The 16652-nt window shown below is 40.8% G+C and overlaps 1 protein-coding gene and 1 long non-coding RNA gene across 6 annotated transcripts in view; one reads left to right on the top strand and one right to left on the bottom strand.

Moving 5' to 3' along the window:
• Positions 1 to 9534, top strand: part of LOC125366507 — a 22320-nt gene extending 12786 nt beyond the window's left edge. Inside the window, exons 3-4 of the long non-coding RNA XR_007213852.1 lie at positions 2242 to 2243; positions 9502 to 9534. This is a non-coding gene — a long non-coding RNA (uncharacterized LOC125366507). The remainder of the gene's footprint in view (positions 1 to 2241; positions 2244 to 9501) is intronic.
• The window catches only part of Stk38l (serine/threonine kinase 38 like), a 47309-nt gene extending 31767 nt beyond the window's left edge, over positions 1 to 15542 (bottom strand). The window contains exons 1-4 of one of the 5 annotated variants that reach the window (XM_048367222.1): positions 15488 to 15542; positions 12977 to 13030; positions 2913 to 3057; positions 1 to 14 (exon numbers count right to left, since the gene is read on the bottom strand). The exon at positions 1 to 14 is cut by the window's left edge and continues 38 nt beyond it. In XM_048367222.1, the coding sequence (XP_048223179.1) occupies positions 1 to 14; positions 2913 to 3046 (148 nt within the window). In that variant the 5' untranslated portion in view covers positions 3047 to 3057; positions 12977 to 13030; positions 15488 to 15542. Of the gene's footprint in view, positions 15 to 2912; positions 3058 to 12976; positions 13407 to 15487 lie in introns of those variants that run through there. The other 4 variants (XM_048367213.1, XM_048367248.1, XM_048367240.1 and 1 more) reach the window with 4 other exon arrangements.
• Positions 15543 to 16652: the final 1110 nt, after the last annotated feature.

Here is a 16652-nt window from a genome sequence, read left to right on the forward strand (position 1 = left end):
CTAATTTCTTCTGCCTTTTCAAAATAAAAGACAGTTAAAATTTTACATGTATTCTTATTTCTATTTAAGAAATATATTTATTTAAGTTAACCACTTTGCATGCTAGGTAGGCTAAAAAGAAACTTCAGGTTGAATTGAGATTCAAGTGTTTACAAAGTTCAAGATATAAGTTTCTGTGGGGCGCTGGTGGTTCACACCTGTAATCCTAGCTACTCAGGAGGCTGAGATCTGAGAATCGAGATACAAAGCCAGCCCATGCCAGGAAGTCCGATTGACCACCAGAAAACCGGAAGTGGTGCTGTGGCTCAAAGTGGTAGAACACTAGCCTTGAGGTGAAGAGTTCAGGGACAGGGCCCAGGCCCAGAGTTCAAGCCCCACGACCGACCAAAAAAAAAAAAAAAAAAAAACAGAGATATTTGCTTCAGCTGGCACTGGTGGTTCATGCCTCTAATCCTAGCTACTCAGAAGGCTGAGATCTGAGGATCACAGTTTGGTTTGAAGCAGGAAATTTCCAATTAGCCACTCAAAAACTGGAACTGGAATTGTGGCTCAAAGTGGTAGAGCACTAGCCTTGAATGACAGAGCTCAGGGACAGTGCTCAAGCCCTGAGTTCAAGCCCCATGACTATTATTACCAATGTGTGTGTGTGTGTGTGTGTGTGTGTGTGTGTGTGTGTGTGTGTGTGTGTGTGTGTGTATGTATGTGTGTATGCTTTAGCCTTTTTATACTGGCCAAAGTGTTGTGTTTGTGTGTGTGTGTGTGTATGTGTGTGTGTGTGTTTCCAATTCTGGCTTTTTGCTGCTTAACTAAAGATAAGAATGTTTTAGACTTTTTTTCTTGGACTGGCTTTGAATTGGGATCCTCAGATCTCAGCCTTCCAAGTAGCTAGGATTACAGGTGTGAGCCACCATAAAGTTTTCTTTTTTTTTGGTCATGGGGCTTCAACTCTGGACCCGGGCGCTGTCCCTGAGCTCTTCAGCACAAGACCAGTACTCTACCACTTTGAGCCACACCGCCACTTCCAGTTTTCTGGAGGTTAATTGGAGATAAGAGTTTCACGAACTTTCCTGCCTGGGTTGGCTTTGAACCACAATCCTCAGGTGTGAGTCACCAGCTCCCAACAAGCTTTTTATTTTATTTTTTCTAGTGCTGGGAACAAATTTAGGTCTTTACATATGCTAGGCAAGTGCTCTACTATTGGCCTACATCTTTAGCCCAAATCCTTATTTCTAAAGCTCCTTTACTTTCCTGCATAAATGACTATTAGTTAATAAAGATGACATGTTCTAGTAAAGAAATTCTTATCTAATATTCTGGCTACTCAGATTATTATTTCTTCATGCTTATACTAGTTGAGGAAGGTAATAATGTTGAAAGCATACATTTTAAGATGGCCATCCTTCCTTGTGTTTGAATCTTGATTTAACATTTATTGGTAAAATGTTAATCCTTTACTTGAAGCTTAATTTTCCTACTCAAGAATAGATTTTTGGTGCAACAAGTATATATAATTTTTTTAAATTCTTTGAAACTGTAAGTCATTTATGAATATACTTTCTATCAGGATATTTGCTTATTAAGATATAGCCAATTTCAGGTATTATTTTTTAATTTAAAATGTTCTATTGCAGTCCTGGGATTTGAACTCCGAGCCTCATGCTGGCTAGGTACAGGCTCTCATTGCTGAGCCACAGGTCCAGACTTGTTTTTTATTGGTTCTTTTTTAGCTGAATTCTTGCTTCCTGCTCAGATGTACCCTTGGGTATGATGTGCCTATGTTAGGCTTTGATGGTAGCTTGAATAATAAGCATTGCACAATCACATCTAGTATTTGATTGGGAAGGAAGCTTGTGAATGTTTCTGTCAAGGGTGACTGCGAACCGTAATCCTTCCAATCTCAGCCTCCCTAGTAGCCAGGATTACAGGCATAAGCCACTAGTGCCTGCCTAGCTTGCTACTATTTAATGGTACTCTTGAACTTGGTTAAGTAAGCAGATGAAGTGACAAGAGAGAGAATCTGGCATGGTGGCTTACATCTGTGATCCTAGCTACTCAGGAGGCTGAGATCTGAGGATTGCAGTTCAAAGCTAGACTGGGCAGAAAAGTCTGTAAGACTTTTGGAGATCTTATCTCCAAAAGCATACCATTATTTTATATGAATGTGTATTAGTAATAAACATCACCTTTTATTAGAAAAAAACCTTGTCTTCAATTAAACATCAAAAGCTGAGAATGGAGCAGCTGTGGCTCAAGTGGTAGCGGGCTAACCTTGAGTGAAAAAGCTCAAGGATAGCACCCTGGCCCTGAATTTTTAAAAAATTAACATTATTCCATTCCCAATGATACATACATATAAAACATTATAAATGTAAGAAGACACTAGAAATTAAAGCCAGTCATGATAAAGCAGCCTTCCAAAAGAAAACGTAAAAAGATATACCACAATTTTTGTGCTGGAAAAGGTTTACTTAAAACATGAACTGACAAGAGATATAAATATATACATGCACAGTAGTACATTGGGTTCCCAGAAAATTATTTTGCAAAAAAATAACTAGATGTGGTGTCAGGGCAGAAAACTTAAGTCAGCAGGCAATCATCTATAATATTCACATTGTTTGTGAAAGATATGTTACTGTCCAATCACAGTAGAAGTTTACTTTCTTGTTTCTTTCCTTTTTTCTTTCTCTCTTACTTTCCATTTTCCTCTTCTTTCCCTCCCTCCCTCCCTCCCTCCCTCCTTCCCTCCCTCCCAACCTCCCTCCCTCCCTCCCTTATTCCCTTTCTTTCTTAGGCAGTTTCATCACATAGTCCTCAATTCATAATTCTCCTCCTATAGATTTATGGAGGTCACCAACATGCCCAGCCCAGTTTATTTAAATAAGCAAAAATGTGACCAGTATTTTATATACCTGGTTTCTCTCTCTTCATGCTGAACAATCAAGTTGCTGTAAAAATTTTCCAGTGTGAGCTTGGCCACAGTCACTCTTTCCCGGGTATGGTTGCTCATAGGAAAGGAGGCTGTAGTCCCTGCCATCATTGCCATAGTAATAGACACTGAAAGGACACATTAAAAACACATTATTCAGTAGGGGGGAAAAAAACCTTTCCTATTTCCTATAACAAGCTCTAGAAATGCTTAATTTTACTTATAAAAATTCTACATTAGGGCTGGGAATATGGCCTAGTGGCAAGAGTGTTTGCCTCGTATACATGAAGCCCTGGGTTCGATTCCCCAGAACCACATATAGAAAACAGCCAGAGGTGGCGCTGTGGCTCAAGTGGCAGAGTGCTTGAGCAAAAAAGCCAGGGGCAGTGCTGAGGCCCTGAGTCCATGGCCCAGAACTGGCACCAAAAAAAAAAAAAAAAAAAAAAAAATTCTACATTAGATTTAAATAAAGATCTAATAATCAAAGAAAAAAGATGTATTAATCACACACAAAAAAATTAATATTGAGCCTGGCTCACACCTATGATCCTAGTTACTCACAGGAGGCTGAGACCTGAGCATAACAATCCAAAGTCAGCCCAGGCAGGAAAGTCTACAAGACTCTTTTCTCCAATTAACCGCCAAAATAGCTGAAAGCAGAGCTATAGCTCAAGTGGTAGAGTGCTAGCCTTGAGCAAAAAAAATTCAGGGCTAGTGCTCAGGCCCTGAGTTTAGTGCCAGCACCGAATGAGAAAAATTACTTTTGTACTTACAGAAACAGACTTAATTATCGTAAAGAAATACCAGTGGCAATCTACACATAATATAGACACATATTTTCACTGCATTAAAAACAAGAAAGTTGTCAATCTATTTTGGCTGATTTCTTTTTTTTTTTTTTTTTTTTTTTGCCAGTCCTGGGCCTTGGACTCAGGGCCTGAGCACTGTCCCTGGCTTCCTTTTGCTCAAGGCTAGCACTCTGCCACTTGAGCCACAGTGCCGCTTCTGGCCGTTTTTCTGTATATGTGGTGCTGGGGAATCGAACCTAGGGCCTCGTGTATCCAAGGCAGGCACTCTTGCCACTAGGCTATATCCCCAGCCCAGGCTGATTTCTTAATTAGTAAATAAAATCTGTAAGATTTTTCCAATAGTTATGGTTATTGCTCCAGTAAATACAAATCTCCCAGCTGAGTGCCAGTGGCTCACACCCATAATCCTAGCTACTCAGGAGGCTGAGATCTTGAGGATCAAGGTACAAAGCCAGTCCAGGTAGGAAAGTTCGTGAGACTCTATCTCCAATTAACCACCAAAAAAGCTGGATGTGGAGCTGTTACTCAAGTGGTAGAGGGCTAGCCCTGAAAAGGTTAAGCAACAGTGCCCAGGCTCTGAGTTCAAGCACCAGTACTGGCACCAAAACATTTCCTATTTTTTATAAAAATATACACATATATGTGTGCATCCTAAGTAGATTCTGCCTCATAAACCCCATGATACATGTCAAGTCAACTGTATAAGCAAGCATCAGTCTATAAAACAATTTCTATAGGTATATGCTTTAAAGGAAACTAGTAGAAACTGGCCCTCTAAATGAGGTCAACACTGCTCTTTTCATTCTGAATGATGTGTCATTCCTGACAGTGCTTCACAAGGGGTAGTAGCATATGTCTCTAGACTTTGAAATCCATCTTGTTTTCAGAAGAAACTCAAATGTCCATAAGAATCAGGCAGGAAACCCAAATACATGAACCCAGTCAGATTACAAGGAAGGTCTATAGCTATAAACTACATATAGTTTGGTGGGTGCCATTACTGGTGCTTGAACTCAGAGCCTGGGTGCTGTTCCTTAGCTTTTTCGTTCAAGGCTGGTATTCTACCACTTGAGTCATAGCTCCATTTCCAGCTTTTTGCTGGTTATTTAGAGATGATTTCCCATGGACTTTCTCGCCCAGGCAGGTTTGAACCTTTTGAGGAGCTAGGACTATAGATTTAAGCCACCAGTACTTGGTGGGATTGTGAATGTTAGATTTAAAGGCATTCAAGTGTCAACATTTACCACGAAGCCAACCAAAGTACTGTTTTGGAAATAATACAAACAATTAGATAAAGTGGGAAGCAAAGTGGCTGCTTCACACTGAGGCCTCTGGACTACTGGCACTGACCTGAAGATACTTGGCTAACACTGACCATGACTAGGCCAGAGGATGTAGGGAAACTGAGCACCGTAGCTAGTAATCCTAGTTACTGATAAGGCTGAGATCTAAGGATCACAGTCAATTGAAGTAATTGAAGTCAATTAGGCAGCAAAGTTTTTAAGACACTTATCTCCAAGTAAGTAGCAAAAATCTAGAAGTGAAGATGTGGCTCAAGAGTTAGACCACCAGCCTTCAGCAAAAGAGCAAAGGGGCAGTACCCAGGTCCTGAGGTCAAGGGGAAAAAAGGAAGCAAATATGACAACTACATCCTCTCCTCCAACACTTCCAGTTGTTTTAATTATATTCAAGGTACTTACTAACTGCTTGAGTCCCAAACTCACTGAAAATGAAGCTATTCCCTTGACATTATTAACTAATTCCTTTGCAGATTACTTAAAATCTTTTCATAACAGAAGCTGATCTTTCACCATTTCTCCTGTCTATACCAAGTCTGATCAAGGTAAGCATGATCATCAAATATAGCTCACTCACACTGAGGGCAATGTCTAGAGAATGAATTTTATTTATGGATACCTCCTTTTTTCTCCATAAAACATATGATGGCAACATTTCCCACTTCATCCTGAAAACAGACCAAGACAACACTTCCCTTTAATCCTTAGACCAACTGTTGAGCACTTCTCATTTCATCCTTAGGACATTTCATGGCATTTCTTCCTCGTGATAGCCATGTGAAGCAGGACACTTTCGGAGAAGTCACAAAGCTGGTGGGCTGTGGAATCAGGACTCTAGCTTGCCTTTATAGGCTTATCTGCTGCTATGCCACTACTCACTCCTGTCCCTATACCCTGTACCCTGAGGTACTCATGTCCCTAAGCCCACCTATGACCTAACCCTGCACCAATCACATCCAGCATTTTGTCTGCAGACAACTAGCGGATCCTTTAGCTTAGCTCACATCTTTCAGTGGTGACTTCTCAACATTCTCCACCCATCTGTCACTCTGCATTTCTACCCATGTATTTTAGGTACCAATGCTATGGCTACCACTCCATTCCATTTGTCTCTCTCTCCAAACTAGGTACTTCCCTGAGAAAAAACATTTTCTCATTTGTCTTTTGAACACTGACTATAACACCAACACCCGTTTCTGTTTTTGTTGTTGGTGGTGGTGGTACAGTTATTTTGTTTGTGCTGGTATTAGGACTTGAACTCAGGGCCAGGGCACTGTTCCTGAGCTCTTTCACTCAAGGCTAGTGCTCTAACATTTTGAGCCACAACTCTGCCTCTGGTTTTTGAGCGGTTAGGTGAAAAGGAGAGTCTTATGGGGACTTCTCTGCCTGGGCTGTTTTTTGTTTGTTATGTTTTTTTGCCAGTCCTGGGGCCTGAACTCAGGGCCTAAGCACTGTCCCTGGCTTTTTTTTTTGCTCAAGGTTAGTACTCTACCACTTGAGCCACAGCACCACTTCCGGCCTTTTCTGTTTATGTGGTGCAGAGGAATCCAACCCAGGGCTTCATGTATAGGTGAGCACTTTACCACTATGCCATATTCCCAGCCCTGCCTTGGCTGTTTTTGAAAGGCGATTCTAAGATCTCAGCCTCCTGAGTAGCTTGGATTACAGGCCTGAGCCACCAGCATCTGGCTGGCACCTGAGTTTTTTTTTTGCTTAAAGCTAGCATTCTACCACTTGAGCCACTGCTCCATTTCTGGCTTTTTTGATGCTTAACTGGAAATCAGAGTCTTAGAGACGTTTTTGCCCAAGTAGGCTTTGAATTTCCATCCTCAGATCAATTCAACCACAAACTACTAAGATCCTGAGTAGCTAGGATTACAGGTATAAACTACCAGCAAGCAGGATCATCTTGTTTGTTGTTGTTGTGCTGGTACTGGGGGATAAACTTAGGGCTTGAGTGCTATCCTTTAGCTTTTTCCTTTAGGGCTAGCAGTCTACCACGTGAGACACAGATCCACAGATTCACTTCTGTTTTTTACTGGTTAAATGGAGATAAGAGTTTCTGGGATTTGTCTGCCATGGCTGGCTTCAAACCTGGATCTTCAGATCTCAGACTCCTGAGTAGCTAGGATTAGAGATGTGAGCCAACAGCACCCAGCACAACATACTTTTTTTTTTTTTTTTTGCCAGTCCTGGGGCTTAGACTCAGGGCCTGAGCACTGTCCCTGGCTTCTTTTTGCTCAAGGCTAGCACTCTGCCACTTGAGCCACAGCGCCACTTCTGGCCATTTTCTGTATATGTGGTGCTGGGGAATTGAACCCAGGGCCTCATGTATATGAGGCAAGCACTCTTGCCACTAGGACATCATATCCCCAGCCCACAACATACTTTTTAATATGCAGTAGACCTTAGTGAATGAATGAGACAATCTATCAAATGGAGCATATGGGTAGAAGTGAACAGACTGGCAAAAAGTAAAATACTCCATAAAAGTGGGCTGATAAGCAGCAGTGGGAAAAGAAATAACTAAACTTTGGAGACAGAAACTTAAGAGATCTCCTGCAAGTCCTACTACTTATTGATAATGGAGTTTTATCTGAATAATCAGAACACATTTCCCTGCAGACAGGCTCTTAATATTTGATCTGCCTAGTATAAGGCCATCTAGAAAATACATAGGAAGTACACAAGAAAGCCACATGGCTTACACAAATTTAAGATATCTATTTAGGCACAAAGTTACATTTTTTCAAATTTGTTAAGTGCTATAATAATAATGAATGACTATGCAAAGCAAAGCAAGTTATTGTAAGATTCCCTAGCCTGGTGCTGATGGCTAGTCTATAATCCTACCTACTCAGGAGGTTGAGATCTGAAGATTGTGGTTCAAAGTCAACTGGGACAGATGACTCCAAGAGACACTTATCTCCAATTAACCAGCAAAATGTTAGAAGTAGAGATGTGGCTCAAGTGGTAGAGAGTACCAGCCTTGAGTGAAAAAAGCTAAGGGAAAGCATGATGTCCTGAGTTCAAGCCTCAGTATCCACATATAAGAAATGCAAAACAAAAATACTTCCTAGCATCTTTAAATCCCTAAATCCTAAAATTTTTAGGGTGCTCTGGTTTGCTCTTTTTTTTAGCAGGTAGGTATTTATGAGCAGGGAAACTATCCAGATCTGGCTAAAAAGAGAAATTTCAAAGTGCTTTACTAATTTCTAGGGAGACAAAATGGTCCACACATAACTACAATTGTTTCTGCCTATATGTTCTTTTGGCAAGTTCTATGGAGAAAACAAAACTTTCTTGTAATACCTCTTTTAAAAAAATACTAAGAGGTAATGCATCAATTATAAATTTATGTCACTATTTTTTCAAGACCTGCTGGCAACATATTTCAGTTTTGATGTCTTTTATTTTTTTTGGCCAGTCCTGGGGCTTGGACTCAGGGCCTGAGCACTGTCCCTGGCTTCTTTTTTGCTCAAGGCTAGCACTCTGCCACTTGAGCCACAGTGCCACTTCTGGCCGTTTTCTGTATATGTAGTGCTGGGGAATTGAACCCAGGGCCTCATGTACACGAGGCAAGCACTCTTGCCACTAGGCCATATCCCCACTCAGTTTTGATGTCTTTTTCCCTGCCAGTACTGGTGTTGAGCTCACAGCCTGGGGGATCTCATTGAGACCGGTATTATGCCATTCTAAACTAATTTTTACAGATGTGATAAAGAAAAGTATAGTCGGATGTGGGTGACTCACACCTGTAATCCTAGCTACTCAGGAGATTGAGATCTGAGGACTGCAGTTCAAAGCCAGCTGCAGGCAAGTATGCCTATGAGACTCTAATCTCCAGGGCTGGGATGTAGCTCAGTGGCTTGCTAGGCAAGCACTAAGTCCTGGGTCCATCCCCAGTAGCAAAACAACAACAACAAAAGACAAAAAAGAGACTCTAATCTCCAATTAACCAGTAAAAGCCAGAAGCGGGGGTGTGATTCAGGTGGTAGAATGGCAGCCTTGGAACCAAACAAAAACAAGCAAGAGCACAAGTCCTGAGTTTAAGCCTAGGTACCAGCACACAAGAAAGCACTGTACTTATAATATGATTTATGAAATTGTAATTTTAAAAATCCAAATTATTTGGTATTGTGTTAATCTTCAGAATCTAAACCTAAATATACAGTTGTTTTTTTTTAGAATAACTCACATCTTTGGTCCTGAATAAATTAATATCTTTTTTAGAAATTACCTTAAAAATCAATATAAAACAAATAGGCCTCAGATTTTTAAACTACACAAAACTAAGAAGTGCTCAAATTAGTACAAAGCCAGATCTAGATGACTGGTCATTGTAGTATTTTAAGTCTGGCTTCTAATGGATTGTTATTTGGTCTTTTATTAAATCCCTTTCTTTGAGCTGCGTGCTAATGGCTCATGCCTGTAATACTAGCTATTCAGGAGGCTGAGATCTGAGGATTGTGGTTCAAAGCCAGCCTGGGCAGCAAAGTTTGTGAGACTCTATCTCTAATTAATCACCAGAATATGGGAACGTGGGGCTGTAGTTCAAAGTGCTAGGGCTCTAGCCTTGAGCAAAAAGAGCTCAGGGACAGCACCCAGGTCCCAAGTTCAAGCCCTATGACCAACAAAAATTAAAAAAAAAAAAAAAAGAAAGCCCTTCCTTTGGCTAGAAAAAGTGTACTTATATGCAAGATAATAGTATACAATTTGTAAGTGTAGAACTCCTGGATTTGTAAAAACAACACTATATGCTCTAGAACTTCCTGTTCCTATGCTTTCTCCAGACTCCCCTATTCATTAATACAGACACTTTCAATAGTTAGGTCCAGCATTCCTTAGTATATAAAGCCTGGGGAAAGGAGATAACCAATCTGGCACCCAAGCATTTGCTATCAAACTTATAAAGGGAGAAAATAGTGACTGGTAAACTATTTAACTCTCAGGTTTTCATTTCAGTTTTCATGTGATATATTTTAGAGGAAAGAGTATACTTAGTGTTATTTTATTTTTATATAGCCTTGCAATATAAAACAATAACCTTAAAATTACATAAAATAATATAAACATATTATAAATATGTCAATGTAAATATATTACAAATGTAAAAACAATTCATTTATTACATTCATAATACAATTTATAAAGCCATGTTGAATAATATATAGCATATTATATAACTAATACAATATACATGTAATGCAATGCACATATTAATATAGCTAATATTACATATATTAATTACTATAAGGTAGATATTATATATTACATATATTCATATTATACAGTACTCCCCCATCATCTTTCTCTTTCTCTTTTCTTTCTTGTGCTCAAGAGTGAAGAGGGGGAGGCGGGGAACATGGCTTGGTGGTAGAGTGCTCACTTAACATGCGTGAAGCCCTAGGTTCCATTCCTCAGCACCACCTACACAGAAAAAGCCAGAAGTAGCACTGAGGCTCAAGTTGTAGAGCGCTTGCCTTGAGCACAGAGAGGTTCAGGGACAGTGCCCAGGCTTTGAGTTCAAGCTCAAGGACTGACAAAAAAAAAGAGTGAATCCAAGTCCCTGTGTATAGGCAATACTATAAAACATATTACATATTATGTTATATAAATATACATAATTACATTTATATATATTTTATGTGTAAAATATATACACCAAATATATCACATATTTATAATATATGAATGATACATACCTTTATAAATATAAATATTTTACATATATGTTTATAAATATCATAACATAATATAAAATAACAGAGATTTTCTCAAATTCATCATTACTTGCATTCATAATGCCCAAGGATATAATACACCTGATACTGCCTATGCTGGGCTCCTAGTAAAAGCCACAGCCACAGCCCCGTTCTCCCAAGTACAGCTAGAATAGCAAGAAATTTGTCAGTGAGGTTCAAGCTCAGTGCTAATTTATATTATTAAACCAACAATTCCTACAAATATAACCAGGTTAGACCAGGACTGGTTAATAACTATTTATACTTCTCTCCATCTTCTTCTGTTTCTTTATAAAAACTATAGTTCATATAGGCTGCCAGGTAAAAAAATCTCCTTACTCTGCCCTTCACAATGGCTCATTATTTGGCATACAGGGGTAAACGGTTACCTAACACGTAGGATTCCTAGAGTTCGAGCCTGGGGTGTAAAAACCCCAGTTTTAATATAAAAAGGGGAAATTTCTAAAATCTCTAAACACACACACACACACACACACACACACACACCTCTCTCTTAAATCACAGAAATACTTTCAGCAGAACATCAGGATACAAAAACCAAAGCTGAGTGCTGGTGACTCACATGCAATTAATATACTCCAAAAACATAAATGATAGGAAAATAATGCAGGTTCCACTAAAGGGGAGGGTGAATGGAGAGGGTAAATGAGGGTTGATATAGTAGAAATACTATGTATACAGCTATGACAATAGAACAATGAAACCTGTTGAAACTGTTTTAAGAGGGCTTACAAGAGAATATGAGAGTGACAGAAGGGAATATGATTAGGGTATATTGTATGCATGTACCAGCTATGTGGTCCAGTTATGTGGAAAGACATAAATATGAGGAAAGACTCAAGGCAGACCTCTAAAATAAGTTTTTTTTTAAAAACTGCATAAGGGCTTAGTAGTAGACTGCTTGCCTAGCATGCATGAAGCCCTGGGTTCAATTCCTCAGCACCACATACACAGAAAAAGCCAGAAGTGGCACTGTGGCTCAAGTGGTAGAGTGCTAGCCTTGAGCAAAAGAAGCTCAGGGACAGAGCCCAGGCCCTGAGTTCAAGCCCAGGACTGGCAAAAACAAAAAACAAAAAGAAGCTGCATAAATAACCAGATGCATGGCCTTCTTAGGAAGCAGGGGAGTCTAAGTTCAAACCCCAGTACTGCCAAAATAAACACAGAACAAAACTAAACAAGTAAAAATAAATTAACCTCGGCTGGATCTATCAAGTCATACTTAGCAAAAGAAAATACAGATGGGTAATTAATTGGAACTCAGAAAGTAAAATGAGGGCTGGGGATATGGCCTAGTGGCAAGAGTGCCTGCCTCATATACATGAGGCCCTGGGTTCGATTCCCCAGCACCACGTATACAGAAAATGGCCAGAAGTGGAGCTGTGGCTCAAGTGGCAGAGTGCTAGCCTTGAGCAAAAGGAAGCCAGGGACAGTGCTCAGGCCCTGAGTTCAAGCCCCAGGACTGACCAAAAAAAAAAAAGAAAGTAAAATGACTTTCTTAACATCATCACAATGAAAAATAAAGCCAGAACTGGGTGTCTGTGACTCACACGTGTAGCAACTCAGGAGACTGAGACCTGAGGATCCCAGTTTGAAACCAGCCCAAGCAGAAAAATCCATGAGACTCTTATCTCCAATTAACCCCCCAAAAGCCAGAAGTGGAGCTGTCGCTCAAAAAGCTTAGGACAGTGCCCATGCCCTGAGTTCAAGTCCCAAAACTGACACAAAAAAAGAAAAAGCTGTATAATACACAAATATTTGGAATACAGTATATAAAGATCAAATAGGGCTGGGAATATGGCCTGGTAGCAAGAGTGCTTGCCTTGTATACATGAAGCCCCGGGTTTGATTCCTCAGCACCACATATATAATAAGAAAACGGCCAGAAGTGGCACTGTGGCTCAAGTGGCAGAGTGCTAGCCTTGAGCAAAAACAAGCCAGAGGCCCTGAGTTCAAGCCCCAGGACTGGCAAAAAAAAAAAAAAGATCAAATACTAGCTGGAAATGTGGCTTAGTGGTAGAGTGCTTGCCTAGCATGCATGAAGCCCTGGGTTCAATTCCTCAGTACCACATAAACAGAAAAAGTTGGAACTGGCGCTGTGGCCCAAGCAGTAGAGAGCCAGCCAATATAAATCTCACCTTAACCATTTTCAAGATTTATTCAAGAGCTAAATCATACCTGTAATTCCAGCTACTCAGAAAGTGAAGGCAGGATCCCAAGTTCAAGGCCAGCCTGGGAGAGAAAAAGTAGAGTGTCAAAACCAAAATATGAAAAAAGGGACTGAGGCCATAGGTCAAGAGATAGTTTCCTAGCAAGCTTAAAGCCCTGGGTTCAATCACCCAGTTCCACAAAATGAAACTAAACACACACACACACACACACACACACACACAGCCTTGGCCTGTTTTAAGCCCAAAATGCAGATTTTGTGCTGAAAAATGAAGGTTCAGTGTGAGCAGAGAATAGCCAATGAATGGACTAGGCAAGGAAAGGAGGCAAGTGGTGAGAGGTGGTGTGACATCCTAGGAAAGGAAAAGGAGGAGCTAGCTTTGGAAGCAGACTGGACAGTTGAATCACCCAGTGGCTGAATATAAAAAGCTCAGTCATCTTTGAACAGTCCCATTTCATTTCCTTTTTTCCCCTTTTCTTCTACCTTCCCTCCTTCCCTCTGTTCATCCTTCCATCACTTTTCTCTGTCTTTCTAGTACTAGGGCTTGGATTCAGGGCCTCTCAATCTTGTTAGGAATTTTTTAAAATATCATTATTTTTGGTAGGTCGTCGGGCTTGAACTCCGGGCCTGGGTGCTGTCTCTGGAGCCCTTTTTGTTCAAAGCTAGTGCTCTACCACTTTGAGCCACAACTGGACTTCCCATTTCCTGGAGGTTAACCAGAGACAAGAGTTGCACAGACTTTCCTGCCTGTACCATGATCCTCAGATCTCAGCTTCCTGAGTAGCTAGGATTATAGGAATGAGCCACCAGCGCCCAGCTTTGGCGATTTTTACTCAAGGTTGGTGCTCTATCTACCACTTGGGTCACACCTCCACTTGGTTAAATGAGCTAAGAGCCTCACAAACTTTTCTGCCTTTAAACCAGGATCCTCATATCTCAGCCTTCTGTGTAGCTATGATTACAGGCATGAGTGCCCTGCTTACTTTTCAGTTTCCTTAAAACAAACTTCTACCTGGCACCAGGTGGCTTACACCTATAATCCTAGCTACTCAGGAGGGTGAGATCTGAGGACTGCAGTTCAAAGCCAGCCCAGGCAGGGAAGTCTGTGAGACTCTTACCCCCAATTAACCTAACCACCAGAGGACTGGAAGTGGAACTGTGGCTCAAACTAGTAGAGTGCTAGCCTTGAGCAAAAAAAGCTCAGGGATAGACCCTACGTCGTGAGTTCAAGCCCCATAACGGACAAAAACGAAAAAAAAAAAAAAGCAAACAAACAAGAAAATACTTCCAAAAGAAATAGGATCAGACAGACATTTGCATACATACTGAAACTTGAAAACACACTGATTAAGAGAGGATTTAAAATATACAATTTAAACCTATGTTTCAAATATAGTCCTATTCTAATTCCCCATTTATTCAACACATTCAAATCTACATCACTAAATAGTTTTGGGAGAAATTTATGTGCAATTCTCAATTGTACCTCTTTCTTTCTTCCTTTCTCTTTCTTCCTTTCCTTCTTTTTTCTTTCTTTTCTTTTCTCCTCTTTTGTTCTTTTCTTTACTTTTCTTTCTTGGCCTGGGGCTTGAACTCAGGGCCTGAGCACTATCCCTGGCTTCTTTTTGCTCAAGACTAGCACTCTACCACTCTAGCCACAGTGCCACTTCTGGCCTTTTCTGCTTATGTGGTGCCAAGGAATGGAACCTAGGGCTTCATGTATACTAGGCAAGCACTCTGCCACTAAGCCACATTTCCAGCCCTCAATTGTACCTACTAATATTTCTTTTTCTTTGCCAGTCATTGGGCCTGAACTCAGGGTCTGGGTGCTGTCCCTGGGTTCTTTCGCTCTAGGCTAGTGCTCTACCACTTTGAGCCATAGCTCCACTTCCGGTTTTCTGGTGGTTAGAGATAAGAGTCTCACAGACTTTCTTGCCTGGGCTGGCTTTGAAGCACAATCCTCAGATTTCAGCCTCATGAGTAGCTAGGATTAAAGGCAAGAGCCACCAGCACGCAGTTTCCTTAATATTTCTTAACTTTAGTTTATTATGATATTTTGTTTGCTGTTCCTTTCAAGTAAAAGTTGCTCTTTCTTTGGTATGTACAGTACTGGGACTTGAACTGAGGGCCTCACATTCTTTTTTGATCAAGACTGGTATTCTACCACTTGAGCCACATCTCCACTTCTGGCTTTTTGGTGCTTAAACGAGAGTCTTACAAAAATTTTCTGCCTGGCTTCAAGTCAGGTTTCTCAGATCTAAGCCTCCCAAGTAGCCAGGGTTATAGGAGTGATCCATCAGCACTCAGCATATGCAAACTAAAAGGCATCAGACTAATATATTTAGCACCAAAAACAGCAATGCTTTGGGAGGGAAAGAAATTAGATAAGACTAAAATTAGAACCTTATGTGATCAAGCTCACTTAAACGTAAGGCCTTGGAGTCATGAGAGCCTTTTAACTTTGGAGTTATTTAAAATCATTAATTTCTGAATTACATATCACCTAAGCAAGATCAGACCATTTTTGTTGACTTGTGTTCTTTAAGATCTAATTCTGGATTATCTGGAAAACAAATATAAGATGAACACATGCCTAAAAAGAAATAAAAAGTAAATTGTACAGATGGTTGTTATCAAGAATATTCTGGGGGCTGGGGATATAGCCTAGTGGCAAGAGTGCCTGCCTCGGATACACGAGGCCCTAGGTTCGATTCCCCAGCACCACATATACAGAAAACGGCCAGAAGCGGCGCTGTGGCTCAAGTGGCAGCGTGCTAGCCTTGAGCGGGAAGAAGCCAGGGACAGTGCTCAGGCCCTGAGTCCAAGGCCCAGGACTGGCAAAAAAAAAAAAAAAAAAGAATATTCTGGGGGCTGGGAATATGGCCTAGTGGCAAGACCGCTTGCCTCGTATACATGAAGCCCTGGGTTCGATTCCCCAGTACCACATATATAGAAAATGGCCAGAAGTGACGCTGTGGCTCAAGTGGCAGAGTGCTAGCCTTGAGCAAAAAGAGGCCAGGGACAGTGCTCAGGCCCTGAGTTCAAGGAATATTCTGTAGTTCAAATAAGTGGTTAGGTAAACCCTGCCATAAATCAGCCTATGAGCTCAACTCTGTTCAGCTTGTTTCCAGGCTCCACTATAGATCTAAGAGGGCAACTTTATTTTGGCATAGTTGTAAGACCACCATAAAACTTAAATTAAAATATATGTATCCAGCTGGCTGCCGGTGGCTCATACCTGTCAGAGATCTTAGGATCCAGTTCAAAGCCAGCCTGGGCAGGAAAGTCTGTGAAACTGTGATCTCCAATTAGCCACCAGAAAACCAGAAGTGGTGCTGTGGCTCAAGTGGTAAAGCACTATCCTTGAGCTGAAGAACTCAGGCACAGCACCCAGACCCAGAGTTCAAGCCCTATGACCCAAAAAAAAAAAAAAAAAAAAAAAAAGTCTGGTATTGGGGACTGCACATAGGACTTGCTGCTTTACCACTTGTCAACCAACTGATGCTTGTGTATCATCTCAACTAACTACCATGCAGGGAAGAAGAAAGTGAGACCTTAGGCAATATAGCATACCTAGATGATAAATACCCAGGATTTGATCTTGGTGTCTGTATGAAACTAAGCCATTGTGGTATACTGTACTTTCCACAGGGCCATCATTTTAAATTTACAGATACCAATGAA

The sequence above is a fragment of the Perognathus longimembris genome, chromosome 1 (genome assembly GCF_023159225.1).
Source record: "Perognathus longimembris pacificus isolate PPM17 chromosome 1, ASM2315922v1, whole genome shotgun sequence".
NCBI classification, from domain to species: domain Eukaryota; kingdom Metazoa; phylum Chordata; class Mammalia; order Rodentia; family Heteromyidae; genus Perognathus; species Perognathus longimembris.